This window comes from Bufo gargarizans, chromosome 2, assembly GCF_014858855.1.
Source record: "Bufo gargarizans isolate SCDJY-AF-19 chromosome 2, ASM1485885v1, whole genome shotgun sequence".
NCBI classification, from domain to species: domain Eukaryota; kingdom Metazoa; phylum Chordata; class Amphibia; order Anura; family Bufonidae; genus Bufo; species Bufo gargarizans.
The window spans coordinates 504,988,453-505,010,047 of record NC_058081.1 but is presented as its reverse complement, the minus strand read 5'-3'; the positions used below and the strand labels follow the sequence as shown (position 1 = coordinate 505,010,047).

General features: G+C 41.7%; 1 protein-coding gene across 7 annotated transcripts in view; it reads left to right on the top strand.

Annotated features, from left to right (window-relative positions):
• Nucleotides 1-21,595, top strand: part of ANKS1B (ankyrin repeat and sterile alpha motif domain containing 1B) — a 180,546-nt gene that overhangs the window by 146,178 nt on the left and 12,773 nt on the right. For all 7 annotated transcript variants that reach the window (XM_044281268.1, XM_044281272.1, XM_044281270.1 and 4 more), the window contains one exon: nt 18,415-18,501. In XM_044281268.1, coding sequence (XP_044137203.1) covers nt 18,415-18,501 — 87 coding nt within the window. The remainder of the gene's footprint in view (nt 1-18,414; nt 18,502-21,595) is intronic.

The window sequence follows — 21,595 nt, the reverse complement described above, 5'->3', positions numbered from 1 at the left end:
CGAGCAGTGTATAATGAGATAGAAAAATGAATCAAGCCAGAAAAGGAAGCAATAAGGACAATAAAAATACATTAGTAACTGTCTTTTCGTAACTTTCTCTGCATGATAAAAGCCACTTGCTGAAGTGAGCCACCTCATTTAGAACTTTCATGGAAAAATACACAAGTTGCTATTAGAATCGGGTTAATTACAAATTTCGCAAAAATTCATCCGCCAAACGAGTTTGACGCTTTTGCAGTTTGTTTAGGAAGAATCGCATAAAACAGCACCCAGCCCCATTTTACTGTAAAAAAATTGGCGGGGAAAACCATGAGGGAGACAGCAGATGGAGGATCACATGACACTGGGAGGACATGGGCTCAGAGGCTGACAGCCTGATCAGCCAATCAGAGGCAGAATTCAGGAAGGTCATTTGCTGAGAATGTCAGCTCGTAGGCTTATTGCCAGCACATTTTTTCTTCTAAAAAGCCATGTCAGTGCTTCATAGGTGTTTTATTAAATGCGTAGCATATTGCTGGATAACGTTTAGTTATAGCAAAAGCATTTAAAAGTTTTTTCTGAGAGTTTTATACTGATGACCTATCTTCAGGATTGGTCTTTAGTAGCTGAACGGTGGGGGTCTACACCAGGGAACCCGCCGGTCATCTGTTTGAGAAGGAACGAACGCCATCGCCTTCTCACAGCTTACCTAGAAAAGTGCCGTACATTGTATAGCAGCTGTGCTCGGTATCTCGTTCAACCCCATTCACTTTTAGGGAATGAACTGCTCCTAGGCTACATGACAGATGAACGTGTCATCACTGTCCTAGGAAAAGCTGTGAGAAGGCCGAGGCGCTACTGTAAGCGCTGCTGCCTTGTCAAACAACTGATTGGCGGGGGTCCCAGGTGTCGGACCATGACCGATCACATATTGATGACCTATCCAGAGGATAGGTCATCAATATAAGAGTCTTGGAAAATCCGTTTGAGGGTAATAACTCCATTATTATACCTGTGTTATTGCACAAGTTGCATATTACTGCAAGATGATGTTCAGTTATAGCAAAAGCATTTTACCGCAATAATGCCATTATTATACTGTTATTAAACGTGTTACATATTACTGCAAGATAACATTCAGTTATAGCAAAAGCATTTTATGGCAATAATTCCATTATTATACCCGTGTTAGTAAATGCATTGCATATTATTGTAAGATAATGTTCAGTTATAGCGAAAGCATTTCATGGCAATTATTCCATTATTATATCTATGTTATTAAACACGTTGTATATTATTGCAAGATAACATTTAGTAATAGCAAAAGCATTTTACAACAATACTTTAATTATTATACCTGTAGATGTGTTATTAAATGTAGTGCATATTATTGCAAGATAACATGATAACCGTTATAGCAAAAGCATTTTACGGCAGTAACGCCATTATTATACACATGTTGTTAAACGCATTTCGTAATAGTGCAAGATAATGGGTAGTTACAGCAAAAGCAATACTGCAATAATGCTGTTATTATATCCGTGTTATTTATTGTGTTGCATATGAATGCAAGATAACGGGTAGTTACAGCAAAAGCAATTCTGTAATAATGCAATTTTTATACCCGTGTTATTGAACGCATAGTTCAAAGACATTTTACAGCAAAGATTGCATTGTTATCCGTGTTAGAGAATGCATAACTGCATCAGACCTTTTGGTTCAAAGACAGTTTACTTAGAAAATTTCATTGTTAAACCCATTTTACAGCAAAAATGGCATTATTGTCAATGTAAATTTTCAATACCAGTGTGCTGTGTTTGTAGAAGGGAAGGGACCTTTAATTGCACCTCTATATTGGAAATTTGCTAGTACCATTCAATAATCTGTGTACCAAATCTGTAACTTTTTATTTATAGGAAACCCATGACTTTTCATTTATAGGCCTCAGAACAAAATGCATGGAAAAAGGAAAAATGCAAAATTACCAGGCCTTGTCATTCAAGAGTCAGAATGTGGATAGTGGCACTGGCCAGTAGTAGTAGTTGTAATAGTAGGCCACAGTTCTCCCTGGCTTCTGAAAGATGCAACATTCTTATTGAAGACAAAGAGAAGGAGATTGTGGACTGGATGGCTCACTCCCCCCTCAATCACAGCAGGTCTGACGCGTTGCATTGGAGCCAGGGGTCGCAGCATTCCTTCTCCTCCTCCTTGCAACCCCAGAGATGCCTTTTAGTTGCATCCTCTTTGTCTTCACTACCCCTCCTAGTGGAACGTTTTCTTTTTTCCAAAGAATAGGCAACACAACTCAAGGTGCTTTGAAAAATGCTCAAAGTAGTCTCCCTGTTAATGACTTGTATGAGAACAGTCAGCATTTGGACTGCAATGAGGAGGAGGTTCAAGCGGAGGTAGGGGACCCCATGCATAGCTGGAGCCCATGAAAACATATCACAGTCTGAGAAAAGTGGTGTGGAGGGTGAGGATGATGATAATGACAATGATTGTGTGTTGGACAGGACCTGGGAGCTCAGAGTGCTGAGGAGGAGGTAACATCCGAGGAAGGGTTAACATCCGAGGAGGAGGGTGGTGGCAGCGGCAGCAATAAAGAGCAGAGGCAACTTATAGCCAGAACCTCCCAAAAAACTGCCAGGATGAAATCTTCTATTATTGGTAGATTGGGAACTGGTGTTGCCACAGATACTGTTGGTGTACAATCAAAACATTGCAGACCTAAGCCAAGCTCGGCTGCCGCTAGCTCTGTGTGGAGTATGCAAGTGTCTTCCTGGAGTACAGTGTCCTTGTCATCATATTTATAAGTTACTGCTTCTCCCACTCAAATTACTCCTTCTACTTTGCTTCATTGTCAACCATCAATTATGGAATCTGTGGTCAGGAAACAACTGTACATGCCCAGCAATCCATTGGAGTGCAAGGTTAACTCACAACTGACCCAATTGCTGGCAATGCTGTTGCTGATATACCACTTAGTGGATTCTGCTGCCTTTAGAGAGCTGATGGCATGCACTCAGCTTCAATAAAAGATACCTAACCGGTATTATTAAAAAAAAAAAAAAAAACATGTCTGCCTTGTATTGTCATGTGGTGAAGAACATGGGCCACTCCTTGCAATTCTCACTTGGCAACAAGTTGCAGGCCACCATGAACACCTGGAGCGGATTTTACAGGCAGAGACAGTATGTCTGGGTCCATTTTTTTTTGCAGCAAGGCAGCACTGCAGAAACAAGGCTAGGTCCTAATGACACCTCCACATTTGTGTCTTGTTCCCCCACCAGGCACTTTCCCACCAACTGTACGTCCGCCTCCATGAATATCTTCCTGCCCCCAACACAAGCAGGGCAGGGCATTGCTCCCACTCCCCCTCTCTGCTATCTCTCACTCCCCCTTTCTCATGGCCATTTGACACAGCTGATCACTTGCTAAAGTGCATTGAGCAGCAAACATCCTGCTTGCTGTTTCCCTGACAACTCCAACTTGGGCAAGGTGGTCAGCAACTATGGCTGTGCCGCAACATGTGGTAAATTTAGTTGTGCGATGCTTTTTGAAAAAGTACAGTGGCTTGCAGAAGGCGCTGGAAATGTCCAGGAAACTGCCCTTGCATTTCAGCCATTCTTATGAGGCAAGAAATGCCCTCTTGGATTTGCAGAAACAAAATGGTCTGCCATTGCACGCATAAAGCAGTGAATGAGTTCATCATGCACCAGACCACCTAAGCAGGAAGCATGTGTTGTTTTTAGGTCAGGCAGCGCACATTCAGACCCTTTAAGGAGGCCACCAGATTTGTCAGGATGGACAACTGCGGAATTGACGATGTTATCACCCTTGTATTTAACTTAGAGCAGATACTGATGCCACAAGGGATGGCGGAAGAATAACAGCCTTAGGCACCTTGCTGCCCTGTTGCTGGAGAAAGTCGCATGAAGGAGCAAGTGGAATATGAGGATGAGAAGCTACCACTGGAGGAAGAGGAGCAGGAGGAATTACTTGTGCAGTACAAGGTTGATGATCATTGTGATTACAACACCAGCCATGATGACCAGTGGGGGGCCAATCCAGAAAGAACTGTGTCCTCAGGCACGCTGGTGAGAATGGCAAGCTGTATGCTACTACAGAGTCACCCACCTGGCTGCTGCTGCCGTGACCACCGCATCTCCTGCTGCTAATCGCCCTTTTTCCACTTCCAATACCCCTACTGCTACTACAATTACAGCTAAAAAGCCATCATTGTAACTGCACACACAGGAATAGACTGGCTCTAGACCCTACAAGGAAATTTCCCAAGGGGCCACTCAAGCCCTCCTTATTGCCACTGGCCAAGTATATAATAATCTGATGGTCTCAAGCGGTAATAAACGCTGGGAGCATTAGGTGCTCATGTACACGGCTGGCAGCTACAGATGTCCACCTGAATTCATTTATATGGCTGTCCTCAAGATAGTGATACAGCTGAATACTGCAATGGGGCATGGTTGCCGATGGCTCTGTATTTAGAGACAACTGGAGGACAAAACATGCAGCTATTGATGGCCACATCAGAGGGACAGCTTCTGGTGCAGTATCCAGTGCTGCACTGTAGTATTTAGTTCTGCTGGGGCTGTATTTTGTGCTGCACTTATGATATTTCTGAACCCTAACCTACTTGTGTTGGCCCCATCTACTTGTGTTGGCACTACCTACTTGGGTCGCCTTGCCTTCTATCAGTTTGGACCCGCCTACAACATTGGATCCAGAGCCACTTTAAGTTCCCAGTCTGCCCCTGCACACACATCTACTGCCTTGACTGTTCCAGGCTGTGCTGCTGCCGCTACTATTGCAGCCACTATTACTCCCAATTAACAGGAAGAATTTTTCTAGGCTCATTCAGAACAAGCTACTGTTTCTTCTGCCAATTAACACATGTGTATATAAATATGGGCAGGCATTCTGCCCCCGTTGATGTATAATTTTTGAATGCTTGTGCAGAACAAGCCACAGTTTCTTATGACTTTAACATGTGTGTTTATGAGTATAAACAGGGGCAGGAATTTTCCCCCATTAAGGCATCATTTTTCGATGCTTGGTCCCAACAAGTCACAGTTTTTTTCCTATCACACCATCTCTGTTATACACCATCTGTCCCTGATAAGGCACAATTTTTGAAAGCTTTCTGAAATGAAAAGGCATAACACGTCGGTGCAGTGTGTTTTTAAACTGTACATATCAGTGTCATTTGTTATTGCCGTCATTGCATTCAAGAGATTAAAATGTGTGGGGGGGGGGGGGGGAGAGCATAAATTTATAAAAAAAAGTTTTAAAAAGAGATAACCAAAACATAAAAAAAAATATGAGTTCTGTGAGACCTCAAAATGTCATATACCAATTTTCAGACAAGTTGGAACACATTTGATTCATGTAGAATTGATTCGGACACAAACAGAATTTTTTTGCCAAATTCTATGAAGTGGACATGAATGAATTTCAAGAAATTCGCTCCTCTGTGTTATGAATTTATTTGAGTTACTGAAGTTGCTGCTTTTGTTTTTTAAACAGCCTATGAAAATTAAGAGCTGGAGTCTGTATGATTTTATCAGCAACTCCTTGCATTAATTGTGGTAAACCTCCCTACCCTAGAGAGACTATAATCATTGTAGAATACCTATGTCATCCACAATGATCAGTGGATGCATTGTCAAATTTTAGAGCAATATATTTTGACTTTGCATTTGTCCAGAATAGTTAGCTTTCATTACTGTGGGATATGAAAACTATGGCGTTCTAGAGTTGTTCTTATCCTGCCAGACAACACCCTAAAACGGATGTTACATGCTCATTTTAATGCAAATTTGCTTAAACCCCATCTTCCTTGTGGTCTAGGTTTCAGAAATGTTGGCAGTTTTCAGGAAAGTGCAGCAAGTCTATATAGAGGCTTGTGGGGAGAAGGCGGGAGTGGTAGTAGTGGTAGATGGTGGCTGTGCTCACGTTTGTGGCTGTCTTGCTCCTGTGCTGTCAGGGCGGCGCAGTGAAGAGGGGGTGCTCCTGGTGTTATTTCACTAGTACACTCTGATCAGAGTCTACTGCCTGTTGGAGGGTGGGATGCCTTTGGTGTTGCTAGTAGTAGGTTTAAGGGCAGGAAACACAGACAAGACTGAAACCAGAAGAACTCACAGGGGGAGATTTATCATGAGACGAGTATTTGAAGTCAGTTTTGCTTGAGTCTTTGTTGGCGTAATTTATTCCACATTTATCAAATGTTATAGGCTGATTGATAAAGTTGTCTTATCCTTAAACCTAACACCTTTGTCTAGAAATGCTACTCCAGTTTTCCTAATTCACCCTCTTACTGGAGTGAGATTGCAATTTAGTTTTTTTGTGTGACTTTTAAAAAAAAGTCTCAATGATAAATCTGGAGTGAAACTCAATAACATAGCTAACCACACTGACTTTCCCACCCACATTATAAAACTGGAGTGAGTGGTGTAAAAATGCAAAAAGTTGCAAATTTTTTGTGCAAAAAGGCACAAAAGCCTTTTTGCCCATTTTGCTACTTTTTGACTCCAGAATTCTGGAGTGAAGGAATGAGAAATCAGGGCCACAGTATTTACTGAGTTGGATAGAGCAAATCTTATCCTCATATAAATGGAGGTACAAAAGCTTGTTATAACACAGTTCTGGCACAACTCCAAGGTCCTCTGAGATGTCTAAGATATATCACCTTGAGGGACACATCACAAATTACTGTGTGCATTTCCTTTAGGGCTCGTTGACTCAACCGTGTGGCTTTTTCAGTGTTTTGCGGGCTGTTCTTAATGGATCCGTTTTTTGTTTCAGTAGTGTTACTGGTTCCGTTCCGTTTTTCCGTTCCGTTTTTCCATATGGCATATACAGTATACAGTAATTACATAGAAAAATTGTTCTGGGCATAAAATTTTCCATAGATGGTTCCGCAAAAATGGAACTGCTACGGAAGACATACAGACCCATTTACTTAAATGGAGCTACGGAACGTGATTTGCGGGCAATAATAGGACATGTTCTATCTTTGAACGGAACAGAAAAAAAAAGGAAACGGAATGCATACGAAGTACATTTAGTTTTTTTTGCAGGAACCATTGAAATTAATAGTTCCGTATATGGAAAAAACGGCCCGTCTACGGAACGCAATTTTTTTTTTACTGGTACAGACTCTCTGTTCTCAAGAAGTAGGCATATTAACATGGCTGAAAGCCCTTAGAACTGAACAAGTGCTGCAATATATATATAAGGCTACTTTCACATCTGCATTTTCTCTTCTGGTGTTGAGATCTGTCACAGGTTCTCAAAACCGGAGGAAAACGCTTTAGTTCTGTCCCCATTCATTGTCAATGGGGACAAAACTGATCTAACCGAACGGAATGCACCAGAATGCATTCAGTTCTGTTTCGTTGCGTTCCCATGACACATACAAAAGCGCTGCAAGCAGCGTTTTTAAGTGCGTCATGGGATACGGAGCAAGACGGATCTGACATGAAACACAGTGTAAGTCAATAGTGATGGATCGGTTTTCTCAGACACAAAAGAAAACTGATCTGGCGCCCATTAACTTACAATGGTTTTAGTGCCAGATCCGTCTTGATCATTTTAGAGATAATACAACTGGATCCGTTCATGACGGATGCAGACGGTTGTATTATTCTAATGGAAGAGTTTTTGCTGATCCAGGACCAATCCAGCAAAAAATGCAGATGTGAAAGTAGTCTAACCAGAGGCTGATACCTCTACAGTACCTGGCCAAGTGCTGTGAGGTCTGTAGCAGTTGGCTTATCTCAAAGACAACTCCTTGCACCTCTTCCACACCTGGGTATGGTTTACAGGAGTCCACTGGAGCTTTTGTGGGATCAGAATGGCTGGACAGACTGGTCAGAGACTGGCTGGCAGGTGTTATTTCTTCAGAGGTCTACACTAAGGTGGTCATTTATCAAACTGGTGTAAAGTAGAACTGGCTTAGTTGCCCATAGCAACCAGATTCCTCCTTTCATTTTCCAACGGAACTGTGAAAAATGAAAGGTGGAATCTGATTGGTTGCTACGGGCAACTAAGCCAGTTCTACTTTACACCAGTTTGATAAATTACCCCCTAAAACTTTAATGGCTCATTTAGACAAATAGTTAATTGCTCAGGCATTTACATGCAGAGAGTTTAATCTACAAATTCCCTCATATTTGATCGGATACTCTCTTAAATGATCGTCGAAAGGTCACATGACGCACATTTACATTACCACCTTTCATTAACAAGGACCGATAATTTATTTGTTCGCATTAGCAACGCTGAACAAGCGTTTTTAGTAAAATTGTTCAGTCTCCACATACATGGTGGCACAAGTCACATTCCTTAAATAAAGACCACAACCATTCTTTAATTGGATACAATTAGGCTTGTTCTTTTATTAAGGGTTACCAAAATAAATATAATTAACCACAATAAATAATTTTTAAATCCCAATAATAAATAACCATATAATAAACAATAAATTCACCATAAATAATAAAAATTATGTGGCACACCAAAATCCACCCAGCATTATCTGGGAAACAAATCCCCACTTAAAAAGCAACTAGACAAAGGGAGTTGACCTTGGTCTTCTTCAGCTGAAACGCAGCAGTGAAAGACAGCTCATTTTAAACCAAATCCTTCCCGTAAGCCTCCGCATACCAATCCTGGCTTGAACTTTTCCTGCTGCTGACCAGGAGGACCAATTGCCACAGACCACTGTTTGACCACGTTGCTGGGCAGAAGATTTTTTCAATATGGATCAAACTTAACCTGCTGACCATCTTCTCAGGTGAGTAGCTGAAGGACAAGAAGGGTAGGAGGAGAAAAAAAAAAGGGGGGGGGGGTAGCCGTAACCAGCATAACAGGGAATCCTAAAATAATTATTTTTAAGTGACCATGTGTCCCCAAAGTGATGCGCTTTGGGGGGGCCCCTGTCAGTCACATTACACGATTATCGTCCACCATGAATCGTGTTTGAATCATAACGATTATCTACTCATCGAAATGAGACTTGACTCTAAGCACTAGAAGAGGAGGGGCTGTGAAGCTTGTAGCTCCAGCATTCTTCTGCCCTGGTGTCTGTGAGCAGACAGATATACAGATTTTAGAAGTTAGAGTACAGTAATATTACATCAGCAACAGCAAAACAGCATAAAGCATCATTTAACATTTGGACAGTCACTAGTATACATTTTCCAAAGCAGTAGCATGAATCATTGTTCTATTGTGTATAATACGGACACATCTGAATATATTCTGCAGTCAGTATTGCATACATACAGAAGGTGTGTGGTATCTTTTTTTCAGTATCGTTGGGTTTCTTAGAAAAATATGACTTCTATTCTCAATTTTGAGAACTGAGCTAACACAATTATCATTACAAGGGAAATAGAAAATAAACCTGCAGGGAGGCACTTATTTTTCTTAACTGACAAAATCAGTTGATATTTGCTCATTATTACTAGAATTCTGTTCCTGGGGAAACAGTTGATTTTTCTTTGCATTGAAGGTGAATATAAAAGAAATATGTAAGAAAGCTTGTTCCTGCAACTGTAAAGTTGTATCCAATAGCAACCTAGGCTTACATCAAGCACCATCGCCCCATTAACCTGCTTTTAGTGGGGGTCCCAGGGATTGTACCCCCACTAATCACATATTGATAACCTATTCTTAGGATATTCTATCAGTGCAAATTCACAGAAACATGACATAGAATTATATATGAAATGACAGGTGAAACTGTTAGTTAAAATTCAAAACAATAAAAAACAAATTTAAATGTTCAAAAATGTAGAGCTGTGTATCAAAGTATAGGGTATGCTGTTCCCACCAAGCTTTATAATAGGACAGGAGTGGTTGTGATGGCAATAATGGGAGTAGCAATGTTCACTGTGGAAGTCCTCACCCAGGCACTCCTCGGCCATGCAATGATGGAAGGGGTGCAATCCTTTTCCACCCAAGGCACATCTTGGACGTTGGGGTCTCCTGCCTGGTGGTGGCTAGGGTGCCCTTTGGGTTATGTGGATGAGCAGTAGGGGGCAAGGCATGGGGGCCGGCGGATGATAGAGGCAATGACCAGGCCGTTTGATTAGGATAAAGAGAGTATTTTTTACTGAATAGATTATGGTAGTCACAGTATACATAAATGCAGCAGGAACCCAAACACAATACAAAAGGAAAAGGAAAGACTTAACTTCAAAGGAGCAATGGAAGCACCAGGAACTCCGCCGAGATCCACACACCAGCAATCCAAAATTGAAACTGAAGCTATAAACCGCACAGCATAGTGGGAGAAGCAACTATAAATAAGGAAGGTTAAATGACCACAGAAGCAACACCTGAGACAAGGGGTGTGGCCAAACCAGAAACAACACAGACGCCTATTGATCCACAGGGAAACCTGTCAGATCAAACCACGTGTTGCTAGTCTCACTGATCTCCTGCCACCTGTCGCGAGGACGTCCGTGACACCGTCTTGAAGTATTTCACAGAGTAGACTTTTCCCAAAAGGCTGTATATAGAAGGTTGTAATGATGGTAGACGTATTCCCTGAGTCTCTCTTTAGATACATTTTGCAATCTTCCTAAATGGCCACAGGTTTGCAATCATTCCCAATAAACTTTCTGCCGTTCCCAGCTGAGGGATGCAGTCTTTAAATGGGTGACCAATCTGTCTGAGAAGTATGGCAGGTGCCAGAAGCAATTAACCCTTTCCACCTTCAGTAAAGTCTGTTGCCATCAATGTGTGTTTACCTTACTGCATTCCAGCATGGATTTAGATTGGTCCTCAGCCATCTGTAAATATTGAGTGCTTCCTTTCCTCTGAGAATAACCCTTAATAAAATTGCTATCTGGCAGTTTAATGTTCCCTGAAATGGTGTTTTACTGGCTAAGACTTCTCCTCCACCAAAGCAGGTCTAGTCTCTACTTCTGCTCACTAGGGACTCTCTACTCTACAAGCCAGGGGACCAGCCTGTCTCCTGGCAACCAACCAGGGAATGCCAAATTAGGTATTGCCTACCTATATATAATGATTAGGGGTACATAGTGTACACATTTTAACAGATTTTAATGTGTGAAACACAGCATTAAATCTTTTAATAGTATATTTTAACAGTGAATCACAGTGTTATCCCTTTAGCAGTGAACCACCTGATCACTGCACAAGGGCCTTACTAAATTGGCTAAGACAGAGATGGGCAAACTGCGGCTCTCCAGTGTAAAACTACAACTCCCAGTATGCCCAGTCTGCCTACAGCTATCAGCCTACAGCAGGGCATGATGAGATTTGGAGTTTTACAACAGCTGGAGAGCCGCAGTTTGCCCATCACTGGGCTAAGACATTTTTTATAGTGAAATACAGAAATTTGGTATACATAGTAGTGGGAAAGGTGACTGAAGGTTATATGTCTTTTCGGTGCTGGATGCCAAATAATTGCCAACATGCCAAACTGCTTTTGCCAGGGTTTTTAGATAAAGGGCTTGGGTAGCCACCTGAATATTTACCAGAGATGAAGAAAGGCATAGCTGTACCTCCGCATATATTAAAGTGTATTTTTTATTAGAATTCTCTTCCCTTATTATAACTTTTTATTATTAAATTACCTCTGTATAGTTCCTACTTGCCTCAGTTAACACTCACTCATCCATGATAAACAATACTGCTCGCGCTCGTCATTCAAGATCCATATACCCTTACTGCATTTGCTATATACGGATTTCTTACTCTGAAATCGTGCATGCTCCTGTCCTCCTCCCGAAGTACAGTCTGCTCGGACAAGCAATAATTCATCAATTTCCTGCTGATCTACTCTTTGTGCTGACGCAGGTGAATTATGGCTGCATAATGACATCTCAGCGGGCAACAGGATCTGACTGGCCTACCGTACCACAGTACCACAGGATTCATTGGTGGGCCCAGACTGTACCATAATGGACCCCAACCATCCAGGAGAAAAAAAACATTTGGCTGCTTTTGGAAAGTTTGGAGCCAATCACATGCCAATAGGATCTATTTATTTAATTCAAAATCTATATAAACTTTATTGATGTATAAAGGGTTGGCCCCGAAAATAATTTCCTCTGGTGGGCCCAAGTTACCGCAGTCCAACACTTGTGGGCAAGGGAACACTGAGATCTGTGCTCTTGAGAGAGAAAAAACAGCATTGTGAGAAGTGAGAGTAGACTGAACAAGTCGCATGTACTGGAAGATGAAGCAATGTGTTCCTGCCCCCACTGCCATGCAAGATAGGGGATTTTTAAAGAAGGAGATGGTGCCTGGGAGTTTAGAATAATGGAGAAGATAGAAGAACGGTGGTACGATTAGTTAGTCCAGAGGCATTGAGACATTGGGGCACATTTATCAAGCTCACCTTTTTTTAGAGTGAAAAAAAAAAAACGTGTTGGCAACACTTAATTTGCGCCTTATTTATTCTCCCTTAATAAATCAGGTTTTAATATTTTAGTTTAAGTCTGACATCTAGTAGTTGTTTTTCTTGTAGGACAGTTTCATATTCAGTAAGGCAAGGGCTACACAGCGACACTGGTCACGCGAAACCTGTCGCGGCCAGGATCGCTGAACAGCAGTGATCCCATAAAAATGAATGCGATCACCGCGGCAGTCGCAAGAAATCCAGCCGTGTAGCCCTTGCCCAAGACTGGTCTAATTAAAGGGGTTGCCAGATTCAGAGCTGAACCCGGACATACCTCCATTTTCACCCAGGCAGCCCCCCCTGACTTAAGCATCAGAGCAGTTCATGCTCCGATGCTCTCCTTTGCCCTGCGCTAAATCGTGCAGGGCAAAGGCATTTTTTGAAGATCCTGTAACGTACTGGGGCTCTTCATGGGGCTGCCGGTTAGTGCTGCCCTAGCTATTAAAACGGCTAGGGCAGCGCTAAAGCCCGTCCATCAGTGCTGGTGATGTCACCGAACACACTGCCAGGCGGAGGTTTCCGCCCGGCAGTGTGTTATTGAAAACAAAAAAGCCCGTGCCCTGCGCGATCTAGCGCAGGGCAAGGGAGTGCATCGGAGCATGAGATGCTCCGATGCTAGCCTCAGGGAGGCAGCTCTGAACCCGGACAACCCCTTTAAGTACGTGAATGAAAATGTGGTGCAAATGATCTGAAATGCGGCACATGTCTCCATGAAAGTAGGCAAAATGTGGCGCAGCTCACCACTCAAAGCACAGGCCAAAAAGTACGCCAGCCGTGGAGTGGAGTAGAAGTTAGACAGTTTTTATGTCTAAATCAGGCGCAAAATAAGACGCACCGACATAAATAGGTCGGAAAATAGTTACAAAATTTGGAAACTTCTGAATTAGGGTGGGTTCACACTAGCGTTAGGGATTTAGTTATGGCTTTCCGTTATAACATAGTTATAACGGAAAATAATGGAATTCCCAGACATAATGCAAAACGGAAGGCATTCCATTTGCTTTCCGTCCTAATAGAAGTCTATGGGAAAGCATAGCGGATCCGTCTGGGTCCCGTTATGCAAGACGGAAAACAAAGTCCTGTCGACTTAAGTCTTAAAACTTAAGTCTTAAAACTCAAAATAGGCGCAACAGGCACACATGTTAAATGAGACGGAAAAAATAAGACAGAAACAGGCTTTATACTCATGAAAACAGGCGCAGACACTATAGTAAATGTGCCCCACTGAATGGGGGCTAGTTGTTGTAAGTTTGGAGGTGACAGGTACACAGGTACACCTCAAGTAATAGAAGTAGATGAAAGTTTTTGTCCTAAAGCCGTGATTGACGAGATGTTGGTTCAGAGTACCCCCTCCAAATATAAATACATATATTTTTTAAATTGCAGCCACTTTGGTTGCTTAGCAATAACTTATGATTTGTGCAAAAAAATGTGCTAAAAATATTTTCACAGAAAGTGGATGACCTGGTTTCTGTCTTGATGGATTGACAACTGTGTTGCGCTTCTCACCTTTTTATGTTCTTTTCTAAAAAATTGGTGTTAGATTAAAACAACAGAGGTCATCTATAAACAGTAAAGCAGCAAATGTATGCTGTACTAGAAAACAGTGAGGAGGATTTATGAAACTGTCTAAAAGTAAAGCTGTCTTGGTTGCCCATGGCAACCAATCGCAGCACAGCTTTCATCTTTCAAGAGCAGAATGCAATACGAAAGCTGTGTTGTGGTTGGTTGCTATGGGCAACAAAGATGCTATTTCTTTTAGACAGCGTCATTTTGTATGCATAAGGAAGGTCCCCAAATCCCATACCCTGATGATGCCTAGAGTGCCCCCACAATAAGTAACAGCCAGACTACACCATCATGAAAATCACAAGAATAACACAGTCTGTGATAGTCATAATGACATACCTGAGTGCCCCCACAAACAATGAAGGAGATTGGATATATCAAAACTGGTGTAAAGAAAAAACAGGTTAGTTGTCCCTAACGACCAATCAGATTCCAGTTTTCAAAACTGCGGCTCGGATGCGGACCAAAACAACGGCCGTGTGCATGAGGCCTAATACTGGTGAACTTTTGCACCTGTATTAAAGAGACAAATCCTGGCTCAACCATTAGTAATGAGTAAAAAATTTTTTCTCTTCTGAACTTCAGATTTGGAAAAAATGTACACTATAAAAAAAATACTATAGCACTATATTAGCTAAATTGCAGTCTATATGTGTATTTTACGAATATTCGCTATATTGCTATATATTATTGTTTTAGAATATGACGAATATGATGAATATTCTAAAAAACAAAGTTATAGCAATATAGCGAATATATTCGTTATTTAGAATATTCGTCTTTTTTTTTTTTCAATCTGTACTGTTATTCTACTTTGGCATACTCCTCTCTGACAAGCGCCCTGTCACCATGGGAACGCCTGTGGGTTAGAATATACCATCGGATCTGAGTTTTCACGATCTCAAGGAAAACTCAGATCCGATGATATTTTCTAACCTACAGGCGTTCCCATGGTGACGGGGACGCATGTCGGGGAGGAGTATGCGAACAACTGTACAGATTGGGGGGAAAAAAGGTGAATATTCTAAATAAGGAATATGTTCCCTATATTGCTATATATTACCGTCGTTTTTTTGAATATTCGTCATTTTTCTTCCATATGAAAACATGATTCCTTCCTACTTAAGTTGCTTGTGGGCCAATGACTCATTGACCCACAAGAAAGAAGCAGGGAGGAATCATGTTTTCAGATGTTAAAAAATGACGAATATTCGATATAGCGAATATATAGCACTATATTCGAAATATTCGCGAATTAGCAAAGTTGCGATATTCGCGATTAATATTCGCTATTCGAATATTCGCGCTCAACACTATCAACCATGGGTCTGATGACTCAAACTGTCAGCTTCATAGATTCCAGTCACGCTGTTAATAAGAGTCATAAGCACCTTAGCTGGGCCAGGATTTAGAGCCATATCGGTGCAGAAATGTGATTGTATTACCCTAGTCATGCTGCAGACTTACCATGGTTTTCACCTTATGCATTAAAGAGTGAAATATGCAACTTCTCAGCAACATAATGGCCATTGACCTCATTGTGGCGAAAGAGGTTCTGAGAAGTGCATCCACATGTGCTATAAACAGCGGTGGATTTTCAGTGCGGAATCCGTTCTGCAAACCCATAGCAGTTCCACCACCATGGCTTTATAGTACAATGCCTAAGGCAGGCATGTCCAAGCTGCGGCCCTCCAGCTGTTGCAAAACTACAACTCCCAGCATGCCCTAATAGCTGTAAGCTATCCAGGCATGCTGGGAGTTGTAGTTTTGCAACAGCTGGAGGGCCGCACTTTGGACATGCCTGGCCTAAGGAAACCACATCCCTATGCAAGTTCTCATCGCCTCCCAACCTGGAATGGATCCCGTATCTCCAGGTGCTATGGTTTATTTGCCACTGACCTTTGTATACTGACTGGACCAAAGGGTCTATGTAGCTGCTAAAGAGAGAATTTTTTATACTATTTTTGAGGGCGCTAGTATTTTTGCAATTCTATACATTTGTGCACGTCATGGCTGTAAGATGTCCAGTCTGAGGCCACCGTCTGCTTTTTGTTGTCCTTACAGGCATGTACAAGGGATCCTTTGCTGTGAATATAAATGAAGGGAACGGTCTGGTATTGCACACAGCGATGTCACATTATAACGTTACATTATGCAGATGTCTTTCTCTTACATACACTGCCACCCGCCAGTGTTATGGATAGACTGAAGTGAAGAGCAGGCTCAGTACTCCGATGACTTTGAGAAATGGAGACAATTGGTCGCCGCATTGAAAAAGAAAAAAAAAATCAATGCATCTCATGACAATTCCCAAATGGGGTTCAAGCGCAGGCCCTCTTCTATAAACGCATTGATTTTCATTACAGTGCTGTACACTATTACTTTCATTCTTTACTCCTTTGAGGGAAAAGCATCCGGTGGGTTTATTAAAGCCAGAGATTGAATAGAAACACGATTCGCTGGAGGTTTTAGCAGGTGACATCCCATAATACAGACCCCTGGAGTGCTCTGTGTTTCTTTTCAAAAGATTAATTCAGACAAATGATCTTGATTAGTCCTTGTACATTAAAGATGGAGCGCCACTCACGATATTCATCATCTTTGTTCGCTGCTTGGAGAATTTATTTTTTACCTTGTTCTTTATCAGAATTTTTTGCATTAACTATTAAATATTTTAATGTAAATGCTAAAGTTATAGGTGGTCCCTATGCAAGTCTACTATATGGACCACTTGTTCTTAAAGGGAACCTATCAACACCCTTGCTGCCTGCTGTTATAAGATGCCTGTGACTCCTGTGATGGCAGTCAGTACTGACCTGCGAAAGCCCACCGCATGCATCACGCTGCAAGACAGATGAGTCTGATGAAGCTTCTGCACCACCACCGCCTCTGGACAATGATTGACAGTTTACTTTCCTATGTGTTCTTTGGCAGCCACTACTTTCAGGGTCCTGGGCAAAACATGTGGGGCCCAACGCAATTTATGTTTTGGTTTAGCGGCGTTCCAGCAGATACCCACTCCAGCACTGGCCCAGAATTGCCATATGGACAGTCCAACCCTGCACTTCAATGTGTCACATAGAACTGCTCCTAATGTCCCCCCTGCCCCTTCTCTGACAGTCCAACAATAATTGTGAGCCATTGCCATTAGCTTAGTCACTTACCTGCAATCTGATGTAGGTCATCAGTATTTGATCGGTGGGGTCCAGCACCCATGACCCCTGCGATCAGCTGTGTAAGAAGGCACCGGAGCTCCTGTGAATGCCGTGGCCTTCTCCATGCTCACCAAGTATATTGTATAGCGGCTTTACTTGGTATCGCAGCTCAGCCCCGTTCACTTCTGTGGGGCTGAGCTATGCCTAGGCCATGTGACCGATGTGACTGAAGATAGGCCATCAGTCTTAAAGTCTCGGAAAACAACAACGCAAGAGTAAAACAGGCCTAAGTTGATCTCTGGCAGCATTCAGTCTCAGGGATGAACATTCCCTGGACCAGGCTTCTACTTGGACCTACCTTTCAGGAAATCACACATGCACATGTTGCCTCTAGTCTAATGACTAGACACTCCTTCTATTCAAATCCAGTGTGGCAAGTCCAGCCTGTCTCCTGGCAACCTAACTAGCCAGAATTAACTATTTCTTGCCTATACATAACCATTTAACTCTTTAGCATAACTTTGACTCTAGCATTAGGCCTCTTTCACACGACCATTTTTTTTTTTTTAGTTTATGGGACATTTTTTGTTCCCTATACGGAACCATTCATTTCAGTGGTTCAGCAAAAAAAATGGAATGTACTCTGTATGAATTCCATTTCCGTATTTCCATTTTTCCGTTCCGTTGAAAGTTAGAACATGTCCTATTATTGCTGGCAAATCACATTCCATGGCTCCATTCAAGTCAATGGGTCCGCAAAAAAACCAGAACACATACGGAAATGCATCCGTATGTCTTCCGTATCCATTCTGTTTTTGCGGAACCATCTTTTGAAAATGTTATGCGCAGCAGAATTTTTTCTATGTAATTACTGGATACTGTATATGCTATACGGGAAAAAAGGAATTGAAAAACGGAACAGGAATGGAAACACAACGGAAACAAAAAACGGAACAACGGATCCGTGAATAACGGACTGCAAAACACTGAAAAAGCCATACAATCGCGTGAAAGAGGCCTTAAAGTAACCCTCTGCAGTGATCCTTTGGGTCACTGCACATGTGTTATACCTTTCATATATTTATCCTTGAAAGTGCTCTTTAAAAAAAGTGTCAGGTTTCAAAGTTCTGGTGTGTGCATGCCACGTTTACGGCACAATATCCATAGACATCTCAGTTTCTGAAATGTTGAAGCTAATTTGGTAATATACCGTATGTTTCTACAAAATGTAACCCTAATCTTCTGTATTCTCAGAAATCAACAGAACAAATGAAGAAAGTTCCAACAATTATTCTGTCAGTTTCTTATAAAGGAGTGAAGTTTATGGATGCTGCTAATAAGGTGGGATAAAATGTTCTTTCCTAGAAATAAAAATATGCATTATGTGTCAGATTATCAAATGTTCTGATTTCTGGGTTTCTGTTTAGAGGGGGTTGTATCTGGTTAGAAAAACAATGCCTCTATTCTCCATGGAATGCTCCTAGTACTGAATCTCAGTCCTCTTACCAGGCACAGCCCATGGATAAGAGGGGAGATATCATCCATGTTTCTTATTTTTTTCCTATTATTTCAAATAGCCTATTTAACTCTTTAGGTCGCAAACCATCAGAAAGAATGCGCAAAATAAAATGTCTCTACGATCTTATAGGCTTCTTTCACATCAACATTCTTTATTTGTTCCTTTTTAGGAGCAACGGAAATAACGGAAGTGCCGGATTTGGCACATAACTGTCAGGAATGGATCAAAACAGATCACATTGACTATAAAAAAGTCCTTTTTTCTCTGCTGTTTTTGACTAAATCATTGATGGAGGCCCTGAGCGGGACCTCCTTAGTTTTATTTGATATCGGTCCTGTTGGACCTTTATTATCACAGTGACATTGACCCGTTTGGCCAGACTTCTGAAGCCAAATCACCTAGTTATGCAGTGATACATGTCCTAGATTTTTGCATTACTAAATTTTATTTTCTGCTAAGAAGAAAAGATGTTAAAAACTTTGGACCCAGCTTTCCTGGAAGTACATATAACTAAGAAATGATAGGAAAGGACTACTCAAGGACAAAGGGGATGTCTCAAGCTGGATCATAGTGCAACCCCAAGAGACATGTCCATTACCTTTGGAGCCTTGGTGGACATTTACAACTCTCCCTCTCAGAAGCCAGTTCTGTGATTCTTTCCAGCTGAGAAGAAATGCAGAGGTGGTCATTCATGCATATGGTCACTAGGGAAATCATTGGCTTGGCTGTCTCCTTAGTTTTCCTTAGAATTTAATGGAGAAAGCCATGTACATGTGTGGCTTTTTCTTTTGCATGTCAGTTCTATAGGTGCTTAGGTTGAAGAGGTGGAATGGCGGCCTTCACCAACCTTCATCTGGCAACCACTTTAATATGAAAGCTGCCACACAATTTAGCTGTTTCCGGCTCATGAGACTACTCGCAAACAGTCAATATTGCCAGGGGAAATTAACACTTGTAGTGGCTACTATGGGGGACATGTAGTATTACGTGTGGTAGTGATATGAATGGCGGTTCTTGCTTGTCAGTGGCTTTTCTCTTTGGTTCATAGAAAGGGCAGAAGACCTCCTATATGACATGCAATAGGGCATATAGCAAGGGACTGTCGAGATGAGAAAACCCCTTTAATATATATAATATTTACAAGGGCTATAAAGGTGGCTGAATACCTTGGCACCTGTGTATGGGGTATTCTTTAGAATTTATAATGTACCCACTTTTTTCTCAGCTTGTGTTACCACAATATTATTATTCATTAAGAGGTAAAAGCATTACCATAATAGCCACAGATCTTCAATACGCTTCATTAAACATCAGAACACTGCAGACGAGCCTTGTACATACAGGGAATATAAAATTTGTCATTGCGTAAATGATTCACCGAGACACTCAAGGTGAGGGAGCGTCACATAGAGACGATTGCAGGCAGCATACGAATGCTTGTGCACTACGCAGAGCTCCAAACCTGCCTTCTATGCTGTACAGCAGGTTGTGAGTCATTAAAACATTCCCTCCCGGGACCTCGACTCTCAGCCTCAAATGAGCAGAATATTCAGACGTCCAAATGCCATTTATTGTTATTATAAAAGCACTGAACATGGAACAGATTAGGCCAGGGTAAAAAGAGATAACCTTCAAATGTTTCAATATATGTATCCTGTATGTTTCCTAATGCTTTAGGGGTCATTTGGGCTTACATTTTTTGCAATACCAGACCCAACCTATTACAGACCCTTTTTGTATTCCTCGACTTACCACCACTGTTTCTCCACTTGAAATAAATATAGAGGTTCTAAGCCTGAGTCCTAGGCAAGAAAAGTACCCCCAAAGTTAGGATAAAATTTGCTCAAATTTCATTGCATTAGTTGTTTTTTGTTATTTATACTACTTCTGATGCCATTGCCTTGATAGATGCCAATTTAAGTATGACTAAAGTAGTCATGTTGAACAATCGGAATCCGAATCCATGTCAGAAATCTGAGGTTGATCCATTTCTGTTGCAGTTTGAATTGGTTCAGGTGTGCATGTTGAATTAGCCCCAATCAATAGGATGTGGCTTACATTGAAACCAAATGCAAATTTTCAATGAAAACATTAGGACGCGGATTTCACACTGGTTTTATGTGATTTCAAAACACAATATGCGCTGAAATTCAAGTGAATTGTCCAATGATAAATTGTTTATAGAGGTAGCCCATGGCGTTCAACATGATCCCTTTGAAGATAGGCTGTTGTCAGGCTATTTGTGCAATAAAATAGATATGTTTATGGTGAGGTTGGGGAAGAGAGATGCCAAGAGTCATGCTATCCAATCCCACAAGGGGTGGAAAGAAGGTGGGCAAACCAGTTCCAAGCTTTCTTGTCCTTGAATAGAAACGTTAAAGGAATTGGCCCATCTGACACATTGGTGACATACTGTATTACTAGAATACGCCACCAATGTCAGATAGGTGTTTGTCCCACCTGTGGGACCCGCAGTTATCTGTAGAATAAGTCCCCAAAAGTGAAAGAGAAAACACCACATATGAACGGCGTGCTTTCCATTCACTTCTATGGGTTTCAAAAAGAACCAAGCACATACGCTCGGGCTAGTTCTGAAACTCCCATAGAAGTTAATAGATAGCGCACAGCGCAAGAGCAGACACCTCTTCATTCACCTATATGGGAGTTCCAAAAATAGCCGAGCACTAGCTCGGCTATTTTCAGTACCTCCATAAGAGTGAATGGAGGGCTGCCATGCTTGTGCGATATGGCCTTGTTAATTTTGAGGGCTCTGCTCTAGGGATAAATGCGGGTCCTAGTGGTGGGACTGACACCTATCTGACTTTGGTGGCATTTCCTAGTGATATGCCAATAATGTGTGAGATGGACCTACCCCTTTAAGGAATGCTAGTATGGTTGAGAGAACCTGCTCCAGAA